At 50.7% G+C, this 23,557-nt stretch overlaps 1 protein-coding gene across 1 annotated transcript; it reads left to right on the top strand.

Moving 5' to 3' along the window:
* ANHX (anomalous homeobox) lies at positions 5,899-21,726 on the top strand. Its single transcript, XM_005691328.1, has 9 exons — positions 5,899-5,928; positions 7,060-7,329; positions 9,735-9,862; positions 12,623-12,746; positions 13,505-13,721; positions 14,111-14,231; positions 19,098-19,226; positions 21,294-21,378; positions 21,640-21,726. Exons 2-9 carry the CDS (start codon positions 7,081-7,083, stop codon positions 21,724-21,726), a joined length of 1,140 nt encoding a protein of 379 aa, XP_005691385.1. The 5' UTR covers positions 5,899-5,928; positions 7,060-7,080.

Consider the following 23,557-nt stretch of genomic DNA (forward strand, 5'->3'; position numbering starts at 1 on the left):
TTGTATTCTGTAAAAAAACTATATCATGTTCAAGTATGGTTTATACTATCCGTCCAAGGATGGTTTAATGTTAAAAAAAAAAAAAAAAAACACCACACAATCACACTGTGATTCACCACATTTACCGAAGAAAGGAGAAGAAGCAACTCAAAATATGCAAAAAAAAGTTGATGAAATTAAATAGGTATTTAAAGCAAAAGTTCTTAAAACTATTAATAGGAACTTCTTTAATCTGATAAACTATATCTATAAAAAAAATCTTTCACAGACACTTCATGATGCAAACACATAATTTAATTTTAGATAAAAATATGTACTATTCTCTCCTTACATATAAGAATAGAGAAAATTACAACTATTATCTCTTTAATTCAACAAGGAATATTGGTGTTCCTAACCAGTGCAATAATTTTTTTTTTTAAAGTGTGAGGATTAGAAAGAAAGAAAGAAAACTAGTCATTCTTACACACTATGTACTTAGAAAACCCAAAAGAATCTACAAATAAACTCTGGGAATTAAGTGAATTTAGCAGAGCTGTTAGGTATTGACATAATGTCAATATACAAAAGTCAACTATTTCCATATCTTACAAAACAATTAGATAATGGAACTAACAGTACCATTGACAATAGCATCAAAAATATTAGAAAAAAGTCTAAAGAAAGGTGAAAAGCCTTTATATAGAAAACTACAAAATATTACTTGAAATTAAATAAATGAGATCTATTTTGTATTTGTGGATTGGAAGACTCAATATTTTCTTAAACATTTCCCAAATTGATTGATACATTCAATGCCATCTCAGAATCATAGTAGATGCATTTTTGTCCATAAGCTTATTCTGAAAATCATGTGAAAATGCAAAGGTTGAAGCATAGCAAAGATAAACAGGAGGAAAATCGAAGGATACACACTGAATATCAACTTATCCCATGATTAAAATTGTATAATTTTGTATAAAGCTAGACAAACAGAGCAATGAATGATATATCCTTTGAGAACCCAGGAAACCCACACATGTACCATCATCTGATTTCAGGCAAAAAGTGCCACTTCAATGCAGTGGTAAAGACACCCTTTTTAATAAATGAGCTAGACCAACTGGGTATTCTGTGGAGGGGAGTTCACACCTCTGTATATCATATCATAAACTAAAATTATTTCCAAGTGAATTGCACACCTAAATATAAAGGGGAAAAAGAGACCTTCTAGAAGGTTAAAGAGGGGAAACTTGTAGCTTTTGAGAAGGCAGGTCAAGTGCAAAAACAGGAAAAGCTAATGTTTGGTGACTTGTCAACAGTGGTTACTGTGGAGGGATAGTGACTGGACATGGGCATGAAAGAGCCTTCAAGCGTGCTGGAAGTGGTGAGGACAGTGTCTGCACATGAAAAACTCAGAGGTAAACCCTATAGATCCATGCACTTCATGTAAGTTGTAAAGACAGAGAATCAAAACATCAAGAACATTCACAACATGCTTTCATTTTCTTGGACTTGTATGTCTGTTCAACTTTTCACATGTAATATTATGTAAATCTAAAACGTTTTTGGTTAAATAGGCTGTTTCTAAACAACAGAAATAAACAGATTGATTTCTTCATGCTCTACACAGAGTAGGGAATCAGCAACTCCTGAGATGGGTTCCTCAAACTCATTCATCTGTGACGTCAGAGTCCACTGTGGACCTGGAGTGTGACCAGCATCGGGAAGGTGGACTGAGTGGGAAGGATGCAGGTTACACCGCGACTCCCCTCTTCCTCTCCCACCCTCCAGTTCGGGGTGCTGCCAGGTGACAGGACAACCACACACCTCAAATCCACCCTCTGCCAGTTCTGTGACTGTAGACCAGTGACTTAACCTTCTCATGGGTACCTTGTCATTTGGAAATAAGGACACCTCACAGAGTCACGTATGTTCAGTAAACAGTCCCTGGGCTCCAAGTCCCTGTCCCCAACCAGCCCCTGACTAATTACCAGCAGGAGAGAAGGGTTGCAGCATGTGAAGTGGGTCTTGTTTGGGCACAGCACCACTGCCCAGCCACCTCTGCGCCTGAAGCAAAAGAAAATCAGCTCTATTCATCTTTAGAATTGTTTAAAAAATATCTTGCTCATCACGGATTCTCTGGCGAAAGTTGTGGTTTTTAAAAATACTGTGTTAAAATACTATTTATCTTGATGACTGAGTTGTTTGGTTCCTCACTTGCCTCTCCCTGCTGCAGGCCTTATTTGGACAGTAAAGTTCTCCAGCCTGGTCCTTACAGATCCAGACTCCAGGGAGTGTCGGGCACCCACATGCTGGTCATGGCCCTGAGTGGTGATGCTGGCACCCAGGGTGATGAAGGAGGTGCACTGTGGGGGCCCTGCACAGGACCCAGAGGAGGAGGATGTATAGCTTTGACCCCCTGAAAGACCTGTGGCAGGAGTGCAACTCATCTGAGCTTGAAGGAGAACGGGGTCTAATCCTCTAGCAGAGTTGGCAGCCTCAACTGTGTTTGGGTCAGTGTGTGGGGAGGGTCTTCCTGTTCCCTGCCCCCATCTGCACCGGCCTTCTTCCAAGAAAGGAAGAGCAGCTGAATCACTCTTGGAAGCTCCTGTTTACACTCTCTGTCCTTCACAGAATTTTACCCAGGATGTCAAGTAACCTCTGTCCAGCATTGCTTTCCCAGGTTGTTCCCCAGATGGCCTGCTCCCTGGACTTCTGTGAACCAAAGAACTGGTCTCCAACAGCTGCAAGCACTCAATATGCAGACAGACATTTAACAAATCTGATATCTCCAGCCTACCCACTGGAGGTAGTTACTCTGGGGCCTTCTAGAAGGCATCCCAGGGCAGTGAGGGTGGGACAGGAACTCCATCAGGGGCATCCTGGGGATGAAGGTAATTCCCTGGATGGAAGAGAGGGGGTTCAGGGTGAAGAAGAGGTTGTTAGGAGGTTGTATCTAGGTGGGCTTCCAGCCTTCTGTGAATCAGGGATTTTATTTATTGCCTTTTTTTTTTTTTTTTTTGCTGCACTGGGTCTTTGCTGGTACATGCAGACTTTCTCTAGTTGTGGTGAGTCAGGGCTACTCTCTAGATATGTGCAAGGTCTTCTCATTGCAGTGGCTTCTCTTATTGCAGAGCACGGGCTCAAGGCGTATGGGTTCAGGAGCTGTGGCTTGCAGGCTTAGTTACTCCATGGCCTGTGAGATCTTCCCAGACTAGGGACTGAACCCATGTCCCCTGTATTGGCAGGTGGATTCTTTACCCGTGGACCACCAAGGGAGTCCCTGGATCAGGAATTTAAAAAAATTACTCAGGTAATCATTACGGGGAAAGTACATGGATGACCACAACATTTCTGAACAAAAGTCATAAGAGGGAGGTTACCTAACCAGATTTTGAACCTGTTAAAAATCAACAGTGTAGGTAAGAAACAAAATGATGAAGAAAATAGCACATGAGAGTATTGGCTCATTTAAGTTTTTCAATCCAATGAGCAAAGAAGGCCTGTTATTATTTCAAATAATAAACTTCACCAAAAAGAAGAGAAGAGAAAGTATAGATAGGGTTAAAGTCACACAACTTTAAGCTACTGAACTGGCAGTCCAACCCAGGTAGCCTGGGTCCAGAAGAGAACAGAAAATCAGGAAACAGCTGGTCATCATGCTTTAGAATGCATTATGTGGTGACGATTGCATTTCAGACTAGAGAGCATGGAAGAAGGGAGGCAGCATCTGTTTACAGTGGATGTTGGATACTTCACACATTTTGGCCCACCTTTTGTTGGAAGGTCAGACCTCTATTAAAAATGAAACTTATGAAGAGTTTGCCCTGATTTAGAATACTTAAAATTATGTGCTTAAGTTAAGAATGTAAGCTTTTGAGTCTTACATTTAAAGGAAGTCACTTATAGGTGGAAACTATTTTAAAATTCACTGGTCCCATACTAAGAGAACATAAGAGAACATAACTCTCACTCAGAGCCGGGTTGGGAGGCTCAAATAAGACAATGTTTATAAATAGTTACTTCTTATCTGGCAGCCAACAACAAAAACAACTGACTTTATAGAAACGAATTAGAATCATAACATTTGTTGAATTACATTTAAGTTTAATTTTATAATGTAGTTAGGTGGATATTTTGGATTCCACTGACATTTTAACTCACTGGTGCTTAATGGGTGAACAACAACCAGGAATGTTGTCATTGAGCTCTCAGCTGGCCCTGGAGAAAGGACCTGGGAACGCATTCCCACAGCGGCAGAGTTTCCTGCGGCAAGCCTCTCATTGCCTCTGTTCACCTGTGTCTGCTCTAGTATACTGCATGGGTGGAGGCTGCTTCCTCCAACCCTGTTATGTGTTTTTTCTTTCATTTCTTGAAAAGAACCTTAAAAGGAGAAAAACCCATTATCTTTTTATAAAAAGTAGGAAACATGAATAAGCAAAAAGAAGAAAATTTAAAAGCCAAATAGAAATGATAAATGATTTGTCACCAGGTGGGAACGAATGTTTAACAGTGTAGCGTGTATCATTTCATGTCTGTACTTTTCAGATGGGCTCATAGCACTCACCTTGTTTTCTAACAGGCAGTTTTTGAGAAACAATGTATCACTAGTAGGGGTCAGGAGGCACTCTTTCTCTGCACAACTACTAATTAACCTTCCTGAGCTTACCTTCTTTCTGAAGTTTGATGTATTTACCAAAAACTTCCACCAGATCTTGGATTGTTTCCAGATTGTGAACAAACACTGAAATGTTTCTCTTTCTGCCAAAGTCTTGCCCATAAGCTCTGGCCTCAGAGAATTTTTGCCTCCACCACCATTTAAAAACCAACTTACAGGACTTCTCTGTTGGTCCATTGGTTAAGGATCCGGTTTGCAATGCAGGGGACACAGGTTCTATTCCTGGTTGGAGAACTTATATCCCACATGACGCAAAGCAACTAAGCCTGCCCTCAGCAACTACTCAGCCCACCTGCTCTAGAGCCTGCAGCACACTCTGAAGCCCTGGCGTCACAATGAGAGAATTGTTGTGCCAATAAATAAAAATTAATATTAAAAAAAAAAAAACCTCACGGGACTTCCCTGTCAGTCAGTTCAGTGGTTAAGACCTTGCCTTCTAATGCAGGGGGTGCAGTCCAATCCCTGGTAGGGGAGATAAGATCTCACCTGCCTTGGGAGGCCAAAAAACCAACAGAAGCAATATTATAACAAATGCACTAAAGACTTTAAAACTGGAAAAAGAAAAATCAACTTGAAGTCTTCCTCGTCTCATCTCTAGGGCGCCTTCCAGCTTGCTGGGCAAAATTCACAAGACTGTAACCTGTACCGGGCAGACGCCAGGGCAGGGATGGCGGCAGTTCAGTGATTTCCCCTGCGTGTGGACCAGGGGCGTGGAGAACTCGGGTCCTGAGGCTCCCAGGATCACAGGAGGTGGGCCCTACAGGGGCCTCCCCTATGATCCCGGCTCCTTGATCCCCCTTCCCGCGCGACCCAGGCTGGGGTGCGAATCCCTCCGGGCACGTGAGGGAGGCGGGGAGTGTCTGTCCCAGGGGCTTTGGCTCCGCAGAGCTTCAGGGGTTGCTTGGGGTCAGCCCAAGGTCACAGCTTCCTCCTGCTGCAGGGGTTGGGGGTCGTGACACGCTCTCCTCCAACTCGCCCCTGCTGCTCTGGGGCCTCCGATGCCGGCTCCCCCCAAGATCTTGGCTTCCGTGCAGCCCCCCGCCCCCTAATCCCATGGACCCTCGAGAACTTCTAGGCTAAGACCTGCCAGAACCACTAGAACCCCCCGGCACCCAGGATTTAGGAGGAGAGGGCGAGGCCAGGGTCCTCGGGCCAGGTACTCAGGGATTGGCCAAGTCCTCGATACTCTGTAGCAACAGCACCTCGGAACCGCCTCCGGGTATCTGCGTGCTGAGCCTGGAAGCTGGGAACCCGGCCCTGGCTAGGGGGTGAGTTGGGGGCGTCTGGATGAAGGTGGGTGAAGGGGGCTTTCAGGAGGGAGTTTATGGGGTTCGGTGACTGAATTCGCGGTCCTGGGTGGGGGCCCGGGGAGGCCTCTTGGCCCCCACGGGCAGCAGGGCACCTGGAGAGGTGGGGCGGCGCAGGGCCACAGCCAGGCAGAGGGTGTCCAGGCAGAATGGTGCGATAGAGCCGTCTATCCCCGCGGAGCCGGGTCCCCTCTGTGTTCCGGGTACCCCTCCTCAACCCCAGGATCCTCTTCGTGTGAGTTTGGCCCTTAGCCTCCTCCCTGCCCTTCCTGGAGCCCGGTGGGGGGTGGGATGGGGCAGTCGGCCCCAGAGGAAACCTGGGTCCCTCGAAGGATGCGAGGGCTCGGACCTCCTGCCCATCATGCCGGCAAGAAAGGTGGGGCCCTGGGACAGGAGCCGGTGACAAGGCGCTGAGGTCAGGGAGCCGCGACAAGTGCGTGTTCCTGTAGGTGGTGCAGGGCGGCAAGAGCTGGAAACAGGCCAGACCTTTTGCCAGGGAGCGTGGCAAGTCTGTTCAGATTCTCACAGCATGTGTGGAAAGTGGTTTGGTAGCATCTGCTAAGTACACACCCTTTATTTTGGCTGCCATAGCCCTCAGGTAGTTGGAACACAGGTCTGGACCTTAGGTTTGAGAAAGTGCTCACTAGTGTGGGGCTGGGGAGGTGGTTACAGTTCCTCCTTACACCTGGTCTTTTTCAGAACCCAGTGGAGACTAGGGGTCCTTCCTGCAGTGCTGCCAGACTAAGTATTGCCATAAGGAAGCCCTCTCAGTTTGGTGTATATGCACACAGTCAGATTGTAGTTTAAAAATGTGAAAAACAGAGAGCTGGTGATGTGGGCAAGGGGCACGAAGGGAACAGAGGTTCTGGGAGTGAGGAGCGAGGAGGACTCTTGCAGCCACAACACACATCCAGGATCTGGACTGTTGTGGGGACTCATGGGAAACTCTGCGGGTCCCTGATGCCCCTGCCTTCGCTTGCTGTTGCCGCATTATAAGTACCTGTGGCAGGAGAGGCCTGGCAGACTTGGCTGAAGATAGATGTGGGGTCAGCATGGGCAGACCGTGGTCCTGACTTGTCATCTTGTTTGCAGAGGGGCCCAACCCGCCTGGCGATGCAGAGCTTCCTGCAACTGCTGAGGGGAAACGGGGGCCCCAGCCTGCCCTTGCCGGAGCTGGTGACCCTCGCAGGCAGGCTGTGCCGGGACCTCCAGGATGACCCCACCCAGGTGCAGCCCTTGGTCACAGCCGTGCTGGACAGCCAGTTCCGCCTGTACCTCTTGGACAATGCAGATGTGGCCCTGGTGTGTGCCAGCGTGCTGGCCCAGCAAGAGCAGCACCAGGCCGCTTGCCGGCTGCTGGAGGTAGAGCTGGTCTGTGAGATGGGGTTGGGGGATGGGGGTGTGAAGAGAGGGGAAGCGGCCACCACTGTCCTAAACATGACACAAATGCCCAGAGTCAGCAGGAGCTTGTGAAGAGGTGCCATAAACCAAGCTGGGATGGTCCACTCTCTCTCTAAGTAAAGTAAAGTAAAGTCACTCAATTGTGTCCGACTCTTTGCGACCCCATGGACTGTAGCCTACCAGGCTCCTCCCTCCATGGGATTCTCCAGGCAAGAGTACTGGAGTGGGTCGCCATTTCCTCCTCCAGGGGATCTTCCCAACCCAGGGATCAAACCCGGGTCTCCCATTCCAGGCAGATGCTTTAACCTCTGAGCCACTCTCTCTCTACTAAGTTTTAACTTGCCTGGTAACTGAAGATAAGACTGTCCAGTTTTGGAATCTTCGTGGTCCTGGCTTGGAAAGTTGGCATCCCAGTTAGTGAGACAAGCAAACAGACCCAGTCTCTCAGTCCTCTGGCTGTGGGTCTGCATTCGGGAGCTCTGAAATCACAAGTATGTTTGTCAGTCCTCTGGTGGCACTTTGAACCTTAAGTCATTTGGCATGAAAACCTGAGCTATGTCTACATGAAGCCAGTGATGTCTTTATCCACTTTTATGTTACTGTGGTACATTTTACTACCCAAATATTGGTATGTTTGGTTGCACGATGCTGCCTGCCCAGATCATACTGGAGTGCGGCAAATTCTGTAGTGTATACCTGTTACTTCTTAAAATGTGTGACGTTCTGAATTCCCAACTATGTGTGGCTCGAAAGGTTTTAATAAGAGATCTGGGGGCCAGTGTTTCCCTTTTTCACTCCATATGCATGTATGCATGTACATCTATGCATAAGTTACGCTGAGTTTACTTTCAAGATACTCAGTTCTTTCAGTTCTTTCTATTTCTGCTCCCTCTCCCCCAAGCCCTGTGGCATCCACCTTTCTCCCTTCCCTCCCAGCACCCTGCCATGTTCTCTCTTGCTCCCTCCATCTGTTCCTCACCTAGCAGCCAGAGGGAGTTTTAAAACTGCAGATGGGACCATGGTGTGTGCTGAGGCGGTGGCCCCAGAGCCTGCCATCAGTGCTGGCTTGCTCTCCAGCCTTTGGACCCCTCCTCCCCGCCTTTGTCATGCTGGCTTTCTTGCTGTTTCTGGAACTCCTGAGATCCTCTTCTTTTGAATTTTGCAGGTGTCATTTCCTCTGCCAGAGGCTGGAGCCCCATTCTGTGTGGCTGGAGCTTTCCTCCGTGTCTGGTTTCTGCTTTAAATGTCACCCTGTACAGCTAGTGCCTCCTTTATTGTCAAGGATATAAAGGAGCCCTCATCCCCCTCTGTGGCTCCTTCCTCAGCTCATAAGTAGAAATCTGTTTATTTTTCAACCTGTGCTTTGTCTGCCTCCCCTCCTGCACTGCAGGCCCCAGGAGTAGGGGGCGCATCAGTTCTGCTCATTAAAGGATCCCCAACACCTGCAACATAAGAGAACTCAGATTTCCAGCGATGTCAGACCAAATGGATGAATACACAGAGTTGTCATAGCTGCTGTGTAGGCAGTCAAGGATGAAATGTGATGCAAAACTCCCAGGAGAGGGACTATAACTCACTCGGGATTGTCTAGAAATGCCTCTGAGAAAGTGATGTGTTCTGAGACCTGAGAGAAGCCGTGGGGCCACCACCTCAGAAAAGGGCATTTCCTGCCCAGGGCCACTCATGCAGGTGGGAAGGTCCCAGGTGGTTTCCCTGCCCGTAGGTTGTGCCCTGGGTCTGCTGCTTTATCCTGGGAGGAGACTGCAGGCTTCGACCCAGCAAAATAGGCTTTTTCTTGCTGTGGAGAGAAAGCTAAACGATTCTCAGCACCTCCCTCACCAAAATGGTCCTGAGAACACTGGGGTTAAAGCTCAGGGGCTGTGTCTAGGCGAGGCCTGTCCTCCGCATCCTTGGCCATCTCAAAAGTCAGGTCACGTGACCACGTCCCACTGGGTCTGGGAGCCATCAGTGGTGTGACCAGGACCCCTTCATCCCCTTCAGCTCAGAATGTGCTCTCTGAGACCCAGGGACCCACCCAGCTGGTGGGAAAGGCCTCTTATACAAGGCAGGGGTCACGCCTCAGGCCCTTTAATCTGATCTTTCATGTGGTCCTTAGCGCAGCTCTGCCTCCTGTGTGAAGTCATAGCCCAGAGGTGGGTTTCCCCTTGCCTGCCCCTCACCTGTAGGGGGTAGAGGAGAACTGTGACCCCCTCCGGGGGCTCCCTGGTGGGGACTGGAGCCCAGCCATGGAGCTCATGCCCTCACCATTGGGCGCCAGACAGTGGCTGGTCTTAGGGCTCAGGCAAGTGGACGATGGGGCTCCAGGGCAGGGGAGGGTGCAGATCTCAGAAGGCTCTTGTCCACAGGGGTGCCAGGTGCCAGGCGGCAGCCCCAAGCTGGTGCAGCTCTGGAATGACATCCACTACCGTCTGGCCATGAAGAGGCTCGGTGTGTCCACGCTGACACCGGTGCAGAAGTTCCGGTGCAGGAAGAGGTATGCGCTGGTCTTGGCGCTTATTCCCAGGGGCTCATGAGGGATTTGCCTTCCAGAACCATAGAAGGGCTGAGGTGAAGTAGAGGGAGGGAGGTGAGATGAAACAGTGATGTCAGTGCCCAACACTGAGCCACCTCTCCGCCTGCTCGGCTGTGGGAACACTGTCCCACCTCTGCCCATAGGGCAGGACAGAGAGCCGTTCCCAAGACCCAGACCAGGAGCCGCTGCCGGTCAGTGAGGACCTTGCAGGGAGGGAGTCAGCAGGTGGGCACCCCCGACCTCACTTTCCCCTTGTGGGAGGAGGGATGCCCCTCATGTCAGCTAGTCCCCATGGTTAGGCTCTGCCAGTGGCCTGGCTGAGATTTCAGCACAGCTCCTCAGGGCTGTTGCTGCTACTGCTGCTGCTAAGTTGCTTCAGTCGTGCCTGACTCTGTGTGACCCCATAGACGGCAGCCCACCAGGCTCCCCCGTCCTTGGGATTATCCAGGCAAGAACACTGGAGTGGGCTGCCATTTCCTTCTCCAATGCATGAAAGTGAAAAGTGAAAGGGAAGTCGCTCAGTTGTGTCCAACTCTTCGCGACCCCACGGACTGCAGCCTACCAGGCTCCTCCGTCCATGGGATTTTCCAGGCAAGAGTACTGGAGTGGGGTGCCATTGCCTTCTCCGCCTCAGGGCTGCAGGACCTTTTGAAGACAGATAGGTTGAAGTCTGACACATGATAGCTACTGAACAGATGTTAATTAACAATCACCACCATGACCATAATCAGCACTAAGTAAACATTACGACTACCAGTTATAACCATCACCATTCATGAATGAGGACACCGAGACACAGACAAATTAGTGACTCACCTGGTTACACACTAGAGAGACGCAAAGGCAGGATTCCAGCTTAGACGTTGAGGCTGCAGAGCCTTTGTTCTTTATTTGGGTGTTCTCCACCAGCCAGAAGGGGCTGCAGGTCTCTCTCTGAGCTCCTGAAAGCCCAAGTGACAGGAGTGCGGAGCCAAGGGCCTGGTTGATGGAGGAAGAGATGGATGGATTCCTTTTGGATCAGACAGAATTTTTCTCACAGTGCCCACCAAATATATCCTCAAAGCCCAGAAGTTAATCAGCCTTGAGGCTGTCAAGGGTTGCAGTCAGTCCCCTCCCTATAGGTTTTTAGGGCCTGCCTGAGGGTGGTTCAGCAAAGTGACTTGGGGAGCAGTGTGCCGTGTTTGTGAAGAGGCCCTTGGGGCTCTCCTGGAGCTGCACTTGGATGTAGATAACGGACCGGAGACTGGGAAACAAAGCAGATCCCCTAATTCAGAGCAAGGAATGCCAGACAGGACAAGCCCAGCAGAGGGCTGTGGCTCGGTGGTCCTTTGTTGTGGTCGGGGCTGTAGCACAGGGCCACAGAACCTGAGCGAGGCCTGGGCACAGGGATGGCACTCTCTGGGCACAAGGAGGGGTGATACACATTACAGGTGGTGGTCAGTGCAGGAGCAGAGACAGGAGGTGCTTGGAGGTTCTGGCAGAGGCCGTGGCTGGGGAACGGGTTGTGTCAGTATGGATTCAGGAGGATTTGCTGATAGGTTGAATGTATTGGAGAAGGTAAGATAATAAACCCAGGCTCGTGGCCTGATTGGCCGGGACGTGGTGTTCTCTCACTGGGACGGGCAGGACAGGCTGGGGGCAGATGTGAGAAGTGGGAAACTGAGCTTCACTGGGATGTATGGGGTGTGTTCTTGACCTTCATGGGGATTTTTCAATTGGTATTTGGATATCAAATCTTGTAGAAAACCGGTGGTGTTCACTTATATGTCATTTAAAGAAAATTATTTATTTTTGCCTCTGCTGGATCTTCGTTGCTGTGCAGGCTTTTCTTTAGTTGCAGTGAAAGTCGCTCAGTCGTCCCCAACTCTTTGTGACCCCACGGGCTACACAGTCCATGAGTTCTCTGGGCCAGAATACTGCAGCGGGTAGCCATTCCCTTCTCCAGGGGATCTTCCAAACCCAGGGATCTAACCCAGGTCTCCCGCATTGCAGGCGGATTCTTTACCAGCTGAGCCACAAGGGAAGCCTGTGAATACTGGAGTGGGTAGCCTACCCCTCCTCCGGGGGAACTTCCCTACCCAGGAATCGAACCAGGATCTCCTGCATTGCAGGCAGATTCCTTACCAACTGAACCATCAGGGAATCCTTAGTTGTAGTGAGTGGAGACTACTCTCTGGTTGTATTCTGCAGGCTTCTCATTGTGGCTTCTCTTGTTGCAGAGCACGGACTTTAGGGTGCTTGGGCCTCAGTAGTTGTGGCTCCCAGCCTCTAGAGCACAGGCTCAGTAGTTGTGGTGCATGAGCTAGGTTGCTCCTTGGCATGTGCGTTCTTCCCAGACCAGGGATCAAATGCGTCTCCTGAACTGGCAGGCAGATTCTTTACCACTGAGCCACCAGGGAAGCCCCCTGTCATTTTTCCTTTTGCAAAAAATCCCATTATACAGTCAGTAAAGCAGGTAGCATAACCCACCTCAATATCTTCATCATCCAGCTTCAGCAGTCAGGGCCACTGGTCAGTGAGGGGTGCTGGGAACCCTGATGAGAGTGTGGAGTGTGGGCCCAGGCACCACCAGGCCCCTCCCTGCTCAGGGCTTGGATCCAGGGCCTGCAGCACACGGTGGGGAGGAGGGTGGCCGGTGAAAGGAGAAGAGTCCAGAGGGGCACAACAGGTGCAGCCAGAGGAGCAGGGGTCTGTTACCACCTCCTCAGTGTCCTCCTCTAGGAATCCACCACCTGCCTCCCTCTGCCCTAACGGCCTCAAGAGCCGGAACTTCCCCAGAGAAGTTCGCCAGAAGCTGGAGGACTTTGCCTCGGGCGTGAGCACCAACCCCAGCAAGGCCGAGCGGGTAAGAGCAGATATAAGCATGGCCAGGCACCCTCCCTTCGCCAACACTCCCTGTCCTTAGGGGAGGCCCACCCTTGGTTGGTTCACCCCCACTGTCAGGTGGGGGACTAACACCCTTGGGGGACTGCCACCGTTAGGTGACATCACCACCTTAGGGGGTAGATCCACACCCTCCCTAGTGGCCTATCTGTGAGGGCGATGGTGGTCCCTGACCACCCTGAACTCCCTTGGGGATGACACCCTTTGGCTGGCAGCCCCTGCATGTCTACCCTCCATAGGCTGGGGAGTGAGTTTTGTCACAGGCATCTTAATACCCCGTCAGCCGGTGTGACTTCAGGAGACACTGAGCACTCACTGAGGCCGGGGCTCCAGCAGGAGGGGTGGAGGGGGGCACCCTCCAGGAGCAGGTGGAGGGGGCAAGAGTCTGCCCCCTCAGATCCTGCTGCTCAGAAAGCTGGCTTGCTCTCTCCTCCCCGCGTCCAGTCAGCTGGGCTCTGCCAGAGCAGGGCGCTGTGGCCAGTGGTGCCAGTTCACATCTGAGACGTGCCTGGTTGCAGGGTTGGTCATGGCCGATACACTCTGGCACGGGTGGGTGGAGGGTCAGTGGTTGGGTGGCACCTCGGGAGAATCTGGTTTGCCAGCTGCTCGGAGCCCTCCCGGCTGTGAGTGACTGTCGGGTGGGTGGTGGCTTGCCTCCTTTGTGCCCCGGCCTCTTGGCTTGGGAGTGGGCTGGGGTAGTGGCGGGTTGTTTTGGGGCAGGAGGACCTGGCCTCTGAGACGCACCTGACCACGGAGCAAGTCTACAACTGGTTTGCCAATTACCGGCGGCGCCAGAGGGCCTTGATGCAGCGTGCGGCGCCAGCCCCAGACTCAGCAGAAGACCTCACGTCAGGGGAGGCGAGTCGGCACCTCCCCCCGCAGCCAACAGACCACCCCCACCTTGGCTCTGGGCTTGTGGACAGGCCTCAGTGGTCAAGTGAGTGGCCCCTCTGACAAAACCTGTATCCAGGCCCAGCCAGGCCCCTTCCTCCAGCCCCAGTCTGCACGTTCAGCACCTCACCCTGTGGGAAGTGAGATCACTGACGCTAAGGGTCAGGTTGCGCTCAGGGTGGTCCAGGTGGGCTGCAGCAGCATTTTGCATTGAGAGATTACTGTGAGGTCAGGCCCAAGAGTCGGGGAGTTGAGCCAAGCACCAGAATTGGGGTGGCCTGGGTTCATAATTGTGGGTTTCAGTTCAGACCAAAGACAGATCAAGGGTTAAACAAAGAGCAGCAGGCAGCCAGCATGACTGCTCTCAATCTGCTGGGAAGGAGGCTGGGACTCCAAGCATCTCCCAGCCTCCCTTCCTGTCTGATCGGCTTTTAGCAGGACCTGAGAAAAGTGGGCCTCTACAGACCCTGGAGACCACCCAAGGGCCGTGGGAGCCGCTGGCTCTGACCCCAGACTTCTCTGGAGACGAGACTATGCCCAAGTCACTGGCTCCCAGGTACTGCCACCGCACATAGGCCAGGGCAGTTCAGTTTTCCACTCTCAGTGGGAGACCAGGAATGGAGTGGGCATAGGAACACCAGCCAGACCCTGGGACCAGGTCTGTGATGGCTGAGGGCAGAGATAGCTGTGACTCCAGGTAGGAGGGGGAGCCACTGGCAAGGAACCCACATCACGTACAGCACACTTGCTTCCTAGAGCCTGACTCACAGCCTAACTTCATGTAAATTTTGGAGAATGGAGAAACAGACTTAGAAAAACATGCAGACCTATCGCCTAAAGGCAAATAGCCTTCCTCGTGGTTTGTTTATCTCTAGCATTTGGTGTGGTTGGTATATCTCTAAGTCAGTAACCACTAAGTTAATCAGTTCCTCCCACAGCCCAGGCAGCGTCTCACCTTACCTGCCGCTCCTGTGACGATGCACAGACTGCTCTGAGAAGAGTGCTGGCCAGCAGGGGGACTGAGTCTGAGCAAGACAAGCTGTGCCCACTTTTCCCTGTTACCCTTGTGTTATTAGCATCTCTCATGACATTACCTGGGCTGACACCTCATATTCAGGCCAGCACTACCCAGCCGTGTGGCCTTAGGCAAGTTCCCATGACCTCTTGGTGTCTCACTTTTCTCATCTGTGAAATGGGGACAATGATAAGCCCTGCCATGCAGGTCTTCACACAGATTATAGAGGTGGGGAGTTGTTAACAAAAGCCCAGGAGCGCCATCTGAGATACAGTGAGCATTTGTGGAATATTACTTCTTTGAATTATTAACTTCTGTGTAACAGTCCTTTAAGATCCACCTTCATATAGTCACTCAACTGTTAGGTTGTTCCTAATCATTTTCAGCTTTCAGTATTGCAGAACAATGCTTCATTGAAAGCACTTGTAAATAAACTGCTAATATATCTTAGGTTTCTAGCAGTAATATTTTTTACTCTTGCAGCCCCAGGGAGATTGGTAAAGGCAGCATGACTGGGAATGTGGTGGGCCCCACAGCCATCCGAGCCCAGATTCCCAGGCTGAGCTGGAATGTCCTCCCAGGCCCCCCTATCCCAGTCTGAGGGAGCCTCTGCCCACCAAGGGGTGGTGTTCCCTATGTCCCCCAGGTCTCTGCAGGGTGGTGAGATACACCAGGAGGGACCTAACCATGATCCTGCCACTCTGCCCCCTGTCTGCTCTGGCCCTGGTCTCTGTCCTCTGGCTGCTGCCAATGATATGCTGGACCCCTCTCTGGCTGCTCCTGAGTCGTGGCTGATGTCTCTCGCACTGGCATCCTCCAAGGAAGTTTCCTTCCAGACTGGGCAGCTGATCCACAGTCGTGGGCTGGACGTCACCATGCGCCCTACCGAAGCTGCTCTGGCTGTGTCCTTTGCCACCCTCAGGGAGCCCAGCTCCACAGGTGGGTCCACTCTAGACAGACCACGTGTTTCTACATCAGATGCTTTGACAACTTGTATCTCATTTGAAGGGGCAGGATTTTGAGGGGCAAGGACTTTCTGCTTGAATCCCATGTAGTTTATTAGACCCACAAACCAGTGCAGTTGGAACAGTCTCTTCCCACGAATAGCTGGATGTTTATTTCATTTATTTTGGTTTTCAAAATAAAATGTGCTAACATGACTAAAAAGTAGGATAGTGAGGAAAGAGTTGAAATGAAATGGAATGGCTGCCAGCCCTGATCCAGTCCCCGTGACTAGCCTGTCCACATCTGCCAGCACAGAGGAGGGCTGAGCTGCTCGAACTTTACCCTCTTGTCCTGGTTTCTTTCTTAGTTGTAACTGTAGCTATACGTACCCTTAACGAAGATGTATTCAGGTATATATTTTGTGCACCAACCATGACAGCAGCTTGTGACCTCCATAAGGAGGATATTGGCACTGAATTCAGCCTGTCACCTAAATTTCTTAGTCTTCTGTGGTTATGTATGCATGCTAAGTCGCTTCAGTCGTGTCTGATTCTTTGTGACCCTATGGACTGTAACCCGCCAGGCTCCCCCGTCCTTGAAATTTCCCAGGCAATACTGGAGTGGGTTGCCGTGCCCTCCTCCAAGGAATCTTCCTGACCCAGGGGTCAAACACATCTTTTATGCCTACCTGCATCGGCAGTCTTTACCACTAGCGCCACTTGGGAGGTCTTCTTCTGTGGTTATATATAAGTATGTCTCATTATAGTTTCTCGTTGCCTTTCTTTTTTCCTACATTGTCTGCTTTTGTCACGTCCTTAGCTTCTCCCAATATTTCAAGCATCACCTCTGAAGACTTGTTGCTGGGAACCTCCTTTTCCCTGTCCCCATCCAAGTGCAGTCTCCCTAGGCCTGGGATGAAGCCATTATCCTGAGAGCACCTGGGTTTGCTTCAGTGTTGAATCTTAGTTCCCCCACCAGGGATCAAATCCACGTCCCCTTCGTTGGAAGGTGAACTCTTAACCATTGAACTGCCAGGGGAATTCCACTTCAGTGTTTCCTTAATTGCAAGTCTCGTTCTTTCTTTGTTGACTCTTGTTATGTTAGAGAATGTCTTTAACTTTACAAGAAAGGGTGACTACAGGTAAATTTTCTGATTCCTTGCATCTTCTGAAGTTGTCTCTAATTTTCCCTCATGCTTGATTAATGATTTGTCAGGGCCAGAATTCTGAGTTCAAAACACTTTTTTTTCTTAGAAATTTGAAAGCAGCATATCATTACAGCATCCAGTGTTGTCATTTTAAGTCAGATGTCATTCTGATTTTTACATGTTTTTTACATATGTTTCCTTTCTTGAAGCTTTTTAGTTTTTAAGTCTTGGTGTTCTGAAATTTCACAGTGATGGTTCTAGGTGTGAGTCTTTTAAAATCACTTTGTTGTTAAGCTTTTCAACTTAAAGAGAGAGCAAGGTCTTCTTTAAGCTCCCGGCACTTTCTGTAATATTCTTTGATAGTTTCCTGATAATTTCCTCCTTCCAATTCTCTCTTTACAGCACAGATGTTATTTGGATGTTGGAAATCCTGAGCCAGTCTCCCAAAATGCTTACCTTTAAAAAAGTTGCTTTTTATTGTATATGCTTTTGTCTTAAACTCTATCTTCTGATTTTCTTTAAAAACATTTATTTACTTATTTTTGCTGCACTGGGTCTTGGTTGCTGTGTGCAGGCTTTCTCTTGCTGCAGTGAGCAGGGGCTACTCTCTAGTTGCAGTGCACAGGCTTCTCATTGCAGTGGCTTCTCTTGTTGCAGAGCACGGGCCATAGGCGCACGTGGGATTCAGTAGTTGTGACTTAGGGGTTTAGTTGGCATGTGGAAAATTCCCGGACCAGGAATCAAACCCATATCTCCTGCATTGGTAGGCGGATTCTTAACTACCAGACCACCAGGGAAGTCCTATCTTCTGATATTGTGACAGTTATGTATTTTAAGAGAACTCCAAGCTCTCTTTTCTTAATTCTGATTTTCCTTTCTTCATAGATTGTATTACTTTTTTATAGATGCAATATCTATACCTCTCTGAGTATCCTGCTTACAAGCTTCAGTAAATATGCTTTGTTGCCTGAAGGAGGAAATGTTAGGATGGTGGATTCAGGACCTTCCTTGGAAACAGGAAGAGGTAGGGCCTGAAAGTGGAAGAGCTTGGAGACTTACTTTTCTGAGGCAGTTTTTCCTTCTGAACAGATTGGTCTTTCATTCCAGAGCCCCTTTCCTGTCCATGTGTACTAACAAGGCTGGAGTCAGGACAGGCAGTGGGCAGCCTCATACTGGGAAGTGGGGAGCTGGTCTTCACACCATGTCGAGCATATGTGAGGGGTGATGTTCTCTGGGAATTGGTGAGCTCCCTGCTGACCACCTGAGCGCCTCATTTTCCTTCCCTCTCTGCAAACTCCTCAGGGTCCTTGACCCCTACTTACGCCCTGGCTTCCCTTCAGACACCCCACCCACCGCCATGGCACTGGACGTGTGCCCTGCATCTGCCGAACACGGACACCTCCCACTTGCTAATTGCCCTTCTCATGACACTCCCTTTGTTCTAGGCTCGGGGCTTTTTATTTCCCTTACTCTTCGAGGAAGAAGCTATAATCCGTTGATCTATTCTGTGTGAATTGAAATGTTCAAATTTGCACTTACCCATATTTCATGGACCTCAGAGTATCTTTGAAGTTCTGTGGAAAGAAGATACAGTGGAGGTGGAGGCAGTCACACAGCAAACGGTTTGGCCGGTCTGAGCAGCTGACAGATGAGATGGTTGCTCTGGCAGACAGGAGGGAAGACCATTGTTTGGGGTCTGAGATCAGGACGCTTGCTAGTTTTATTGGCCAGATGGACTTAGGGCACAAATGGACCTGACTTCTTAGCTTACTTTGCTCCTGAATGTCAACCTGGAACTGATCGAGTCCATGTGGATTTCCTTTTTAGAGTGAAAGGCACCCTGAGAGATTTTCTACAACATTTTAAGTAAAGAAAAAGGGTGGGGCAAGGGAGTAACACCTCGCACTGCCATGAAGTCAAGGTGAAACCCAATGAAAAAAGGGAGGGAAGCGGCAGGTGGCTGGGCTCAGCCTGTGATGAAGCAGGCAGGCAGAGAGGAGTCTGTCCTCACGCGGCAGCGGTGAACGTGGGCAGATTTGGATACTGAGTCTTTGTTGGGCTAGTGTGAGGTCTAGAATGACAAAAACTTGAAGCCAGTGAAATTTGACATTGTTTTGGTCTCTGGAAGCCTGAAAAAGCCACTGAGATGGACAGAAGTGGCTTCTCTTTCCTCAACGCGGAGCTGAGACCGGGGGCTGGCAGATGACGCTGCCTCTCCGCGGACCTCTGTGTTGGGCTGCACATGAACTGTGCTTCCGGGTCCCAGCTCTGAGTTGTGGGGTTTCCTCCCCTGCAGGATTCGCTGACCCTCCTAGCATCAACCCCCAGGGCACATACCTGGAGGAGGATCCGGGTTCCTGCGGTAGCCAAGCAGAACAACAGGCGGGCAACCTTCGGGTGACCCAGCCCCCGGCACAGGCTCCCAATTTCATCCTCACCCAGAGGTAAGTGCAGAGCCACCGGGCTCAGGTGACACTTCCTATGGGCCACGCATGGGGTGATGCCTGGTCGGGAGACTCACCATCTGCCACAGGGCAGATGAAGTCTTTTCCTCATGGGTTTCTGGAAACTTCAACAGTTCCCCCATCCTACATGATCATAGTCTTTTCCCACAGACAAAAGAACACTTGGAAGCACAGGAGCAGATATAGGCATGTGGATGGTGCTTCCCCAGAGGTCTCCCTGGGCTCTAGCAGCCTCTTTCAGGCATTTTCTTTTCCCCAAAGATTGTTTCAGTTTCTGGACAGCATCAAGAGCTGCCTTTATATTCCAAATTATAATTTTAAAGGAGCTTTAGAGGGCTGTGAATAGGGGATGTGCTGCAGACTGTGGCGTGGGGGCGTGACAGTGGTTCAGATTTCATAGGAGGAGAGTGTTGGGCCTCTGGTGAAGGGGGAACCTGTGATAGAGGGTCACAGGACAGGGTCCCCAGGGTTTGGGGTCTCCCAAATCTAGGAGCTGAAGATCAGGTGCCCAGTGAGGGCAGAATTACTGGGGGACGTGCGAGAGGAGGGGAGCAGCCTCCCGAGGAAACAGGCTCTGCTTGTGTAAACAGCCAGATGATGTGGCTTTATGAGCAGAAGCCGTATGGAGTGGAGTAGCCACAGGGCCCCCTCGGGGCTGCTTGGACTCTCCACTGGTTTTCTCACTCTTGGACTCCAGTGCTCCAGCTCATCTTTGTTCTGATCTGATAACCTTGATTCCTTATTTAAAAACAGCTTCACTGGGGCGTAAAGTAAACCAACATGTTTAGATGGTACAAATGATAGTTTTCTGAATGTGACTTATGTATTCATCACAAACCATAACTATTCTTTAGGTCATGGGCCACAGAGCTGTTTCCATCTGCCTCCACCTCTCACCCCCACCTCCCTAGGACCAAGGATCTGCTTTCTTTAGCTGCATTTTCTAAGAATTTGATATGAAATCGTACAACATCTGCCCTTTTTTTAATTATATGGCCTCCTTCACTCAGCCTGACTGCTTGAGACTTGTCCCTACTGCTGTGTGTATCAACACCCCACCTCTTGTGTGTATCAACACCCTTTCTTCTGTGTGTATCAGCTCCCCTTCCTCCTATGTGTACCAACACCCCTCCTCCTGTGTGTATCAACACCCTTTCTCCTATGTGTATCATCACCCCTTCCTCCTGTGTATATCAATACTCTTCCTCCTACGTGTATCAGCACCCTTCCTCCTACGTGTATCAGCACCCTTCCTCCTGTGTGTATCAGCATCCCTCCTGTGTGTATCAGCACCCCTTTCTCCCGTGTGTATCAACACCCTTCCTCCTCTGTGTATCAACACCCTTCCTCTTGCGTGTATCAACACCCCTCCTCCTGTGTGTATTATCACCCCTCCTCCTACGTGTATCAGCATCCCTCCTCCTGTGTGTATCAGCACCCCTTCTTCTTTCTTGCTGAGTCCTAGTCTTGGTATGGATTGACGTCATGTGCTAGAGGCATTTGGGAGCTCCTGGTTTGGGTTTGGTGTGTGCCTTGCTGCACACATGGTGGCCTGCACATTTGCCTTCATGTCTCTGCGGTGTATACACCCAGCAGTGGGGTGACTAGGTCACAGGGTAGATGTGATTTGACTTCAAGGATCTGCATGACTGTTGTCCTGAGTGGCTGCACCTATCTCCAGCCCTGCTCCCCCTGCTGCTCTCCTTGATTTGGTTCTAAGGACCTTTTGACCTCTTCATGCATCAGGCCTGTCCCTTTGTGACCTTCTCTTCCTTTACATTTCTGCTCACCACCCCCTCTTCTGTGAGCTTGCCCTGATGTGCTTGCTCCCTGACTACCTGAGCCACCTGCTTGAGGTGTCCTGAGGCCCCTCCAGCATCCTGCACACCTGAGTGCCTTGCAGGAGGAGGCTGTTCCCAGAGACCCTGTCACCTGGAAGGGCTTCAAACAGGTAGAAAGCTCTCTGAGTATGGGGCTCACAGGGGACAGCGTGACCCTCAAATAGGGCCTGGCAGAGGGCCTGTCCTGACACCGTCCCTTTTCCAGTCCCTCAGACCTGACTCCGGCCCCACCAGGCTTCCCTGGCCCCATGTCTGCCTTGGAGCTGGGCCAGCCCCCTCCCTCCAGCCAGGTGAGACCCTCCTACAAGCTTCCTTCCTAACTCCTGGGTCCCCAGCTTGGGTCTTCAGAATGACTAAAATGGGCAGAGCTGAACATGAGCCAGGGACATCTGGAGGCCAGACTTAAAGAGAAGGGGAGCTGGGAGGCAAGGGTCCTGGGGCAGGGTTTCCTATTGAGTCCAGAGGGGTGAGTCCCAGGGTCGGGAGTGCCAAGTGGGAGGGCAGAACTGGCAGAGGGCATCTCCGTGTGTGACACTGTGTTGGCTTCCCAGGTGCAGTGGTCTGATGGGCAGACCTCCAGCGACGCCTTCTGGGGAGCCAGGATGCTCCTGGAGCTTTCAGCGGGTAGCCTGGGCTGAGCTGCCCCTTGGGAGCCTGGCCAGTGCTCCAGGGGAGCAGCTGTGGACATCCAGCAACTCGAGTAACAGAGCTTTATCCCTACTGAAGAAGGAGGTCCCCAGAGTTTCCTGGGGGTTCTGCTGAGCTCCCCATGCCCTGTTTGAATAGTTTGGTTGTCAACTTTTTGTATTGGAAGAAGCATCTGAGAAAAATTCCTGAAGTCAGAAGTCAAAGGTGGGTCTGTTCTATGCAGGCAGAAGCAGAGTGCAGTCAGGTTCCAGGGTGGGTTCCGGGCAGTGAAGGCCTTTCTCAGAGAGGGGATGTTGCCCTTTGGGCCTCCCACCTGTCCTGTGACAAGGCCAGAGTTCTCCTCCCAGTAGATGTGGTGAGTGAGGTGTAGGCAACCTCTGGCATTTCTGAGTCTGGGGTTTGCAGAGAGGCACGTGCACTGGGGGAGAGCCTGCCAGGCTGGGGGGGTGGTGCCTTGCCCAGGGTTGTGATTCAGTGTGTTTGCCCAGCAAATGTTCTGTTCAATTAAAAGTTTAATGTTCTGACTCCCTGCCCTTCATTCACTTAGCTGTCCTGGACACCTGCCTCTTTCAGGCCGGGCCCACATTTCACAGTGTGAGGGCACTAATCCATGCATCAGGACCCTGGGGATGGACATTCAGATCCTTGGCTCCTCCCCCTACCCTCCTCCACTCAGCCCCTGGGGGGTTGGGGCTCTGCCCTCAGAGTCCTGTCAATCAGGCTGCCTGCTCAACCACTTCCCTCCCTACTTCCTGGCTTGACCCCAGGCCCCTCTGAGAAGAGGAATGTTGGCCCCACAGTCTGTCCTGCCAGCCTGTCTATAAAAGGCCATGGACACCAGTGAGATGCCATGCCCATGTCTTCTCTCTCTGTCTCCCCTACTGAGATCAAGACACAGCGGCTGCTCCAAACTGCTGATGGCAGGTGGAGAGGACTGGAGGGAGGTGAAGAGTGGAGCTGGCTACTCCTGGACATTCAGAGCTCCAGGAGTGTGGGGACTGGGTGCAGGGTACAGTGTCAAGCTCCAGGGTGCCACCCCTGTTCCTCCTTGTCCTCATCCTCCCATGGCCCCCGGAAGCAGAGAGCTGTGTCCAGAAGTCCCAGCGAGTCAGGGCCAGAGGGCCCACTCAGCAGTGGGTCAGCCTCTCCCACCACACACCTTGGTCTGGAGAGAAAGGAACAGAGCAGAGGGTGCTGGTGTCCATCCCTTAGGGCGGCTGTAACAAAGTACCGCAAGGAATTAGTTCCCTGGTGGTGCAGCGGGTAGGACTCTGAGCTCTCACTGCCTAGGATACAAGTTCAGTCCCTGGGTGGCGAACTAAGATCCCACAAGCCATGTGATGCAGCCCAAACAAACAAAACCGCCCAAGGTTCCACAATTTGGGTGACTTAGAACAACAGGAATTTTTGGTCTCATGGTCCTGGAGGCTGGATGTCAATCTAGGTGTTGGAAAGGCCTGAGAGCACCAGGGGAGGATCTGATTCAGGGCTCTCAGCTTCTTAGAGTTCTTGTCTTAGGACAGCATAGCTCCAGCCCTCACAAGGCATTTTCCCTGTGTATGTGTATGTCCAAATTCCCCCTTTTTATACCAGTACCCCTAGGGTTAGGGCCAACTTGAATGACTTCATCTTGATTCATTTTAATATAATGTCATAGTCATAGGTACTGGGGGTTAGAATTTCAACACATGAATTTCTGGGGTTCATCATTCAACCTATAGCAGTGTTCTTGTCTCTGCCAGCGACGACCTTCTCCCTGCTGGCCCCAGATGCCATGGCCCTTCCTGGAGCAACCCCGTCAGGCTTACTGGGGGCTCCATG

The sequence above is a fragment of the Capra hircus genome, chromosome 17, assembly GCF_001704415.2.
Source record: "Capra hircus breed San Clemente chromosome 17, ASM170441v1, whole genome shotgun sequence".
In the NCBI taxonomy this organism is placed as follows: Eukaryota; Metazoa; Chordata; class Mammalia; order Artiodactyla; family Bovidae; genus Capra; species Capra hircus.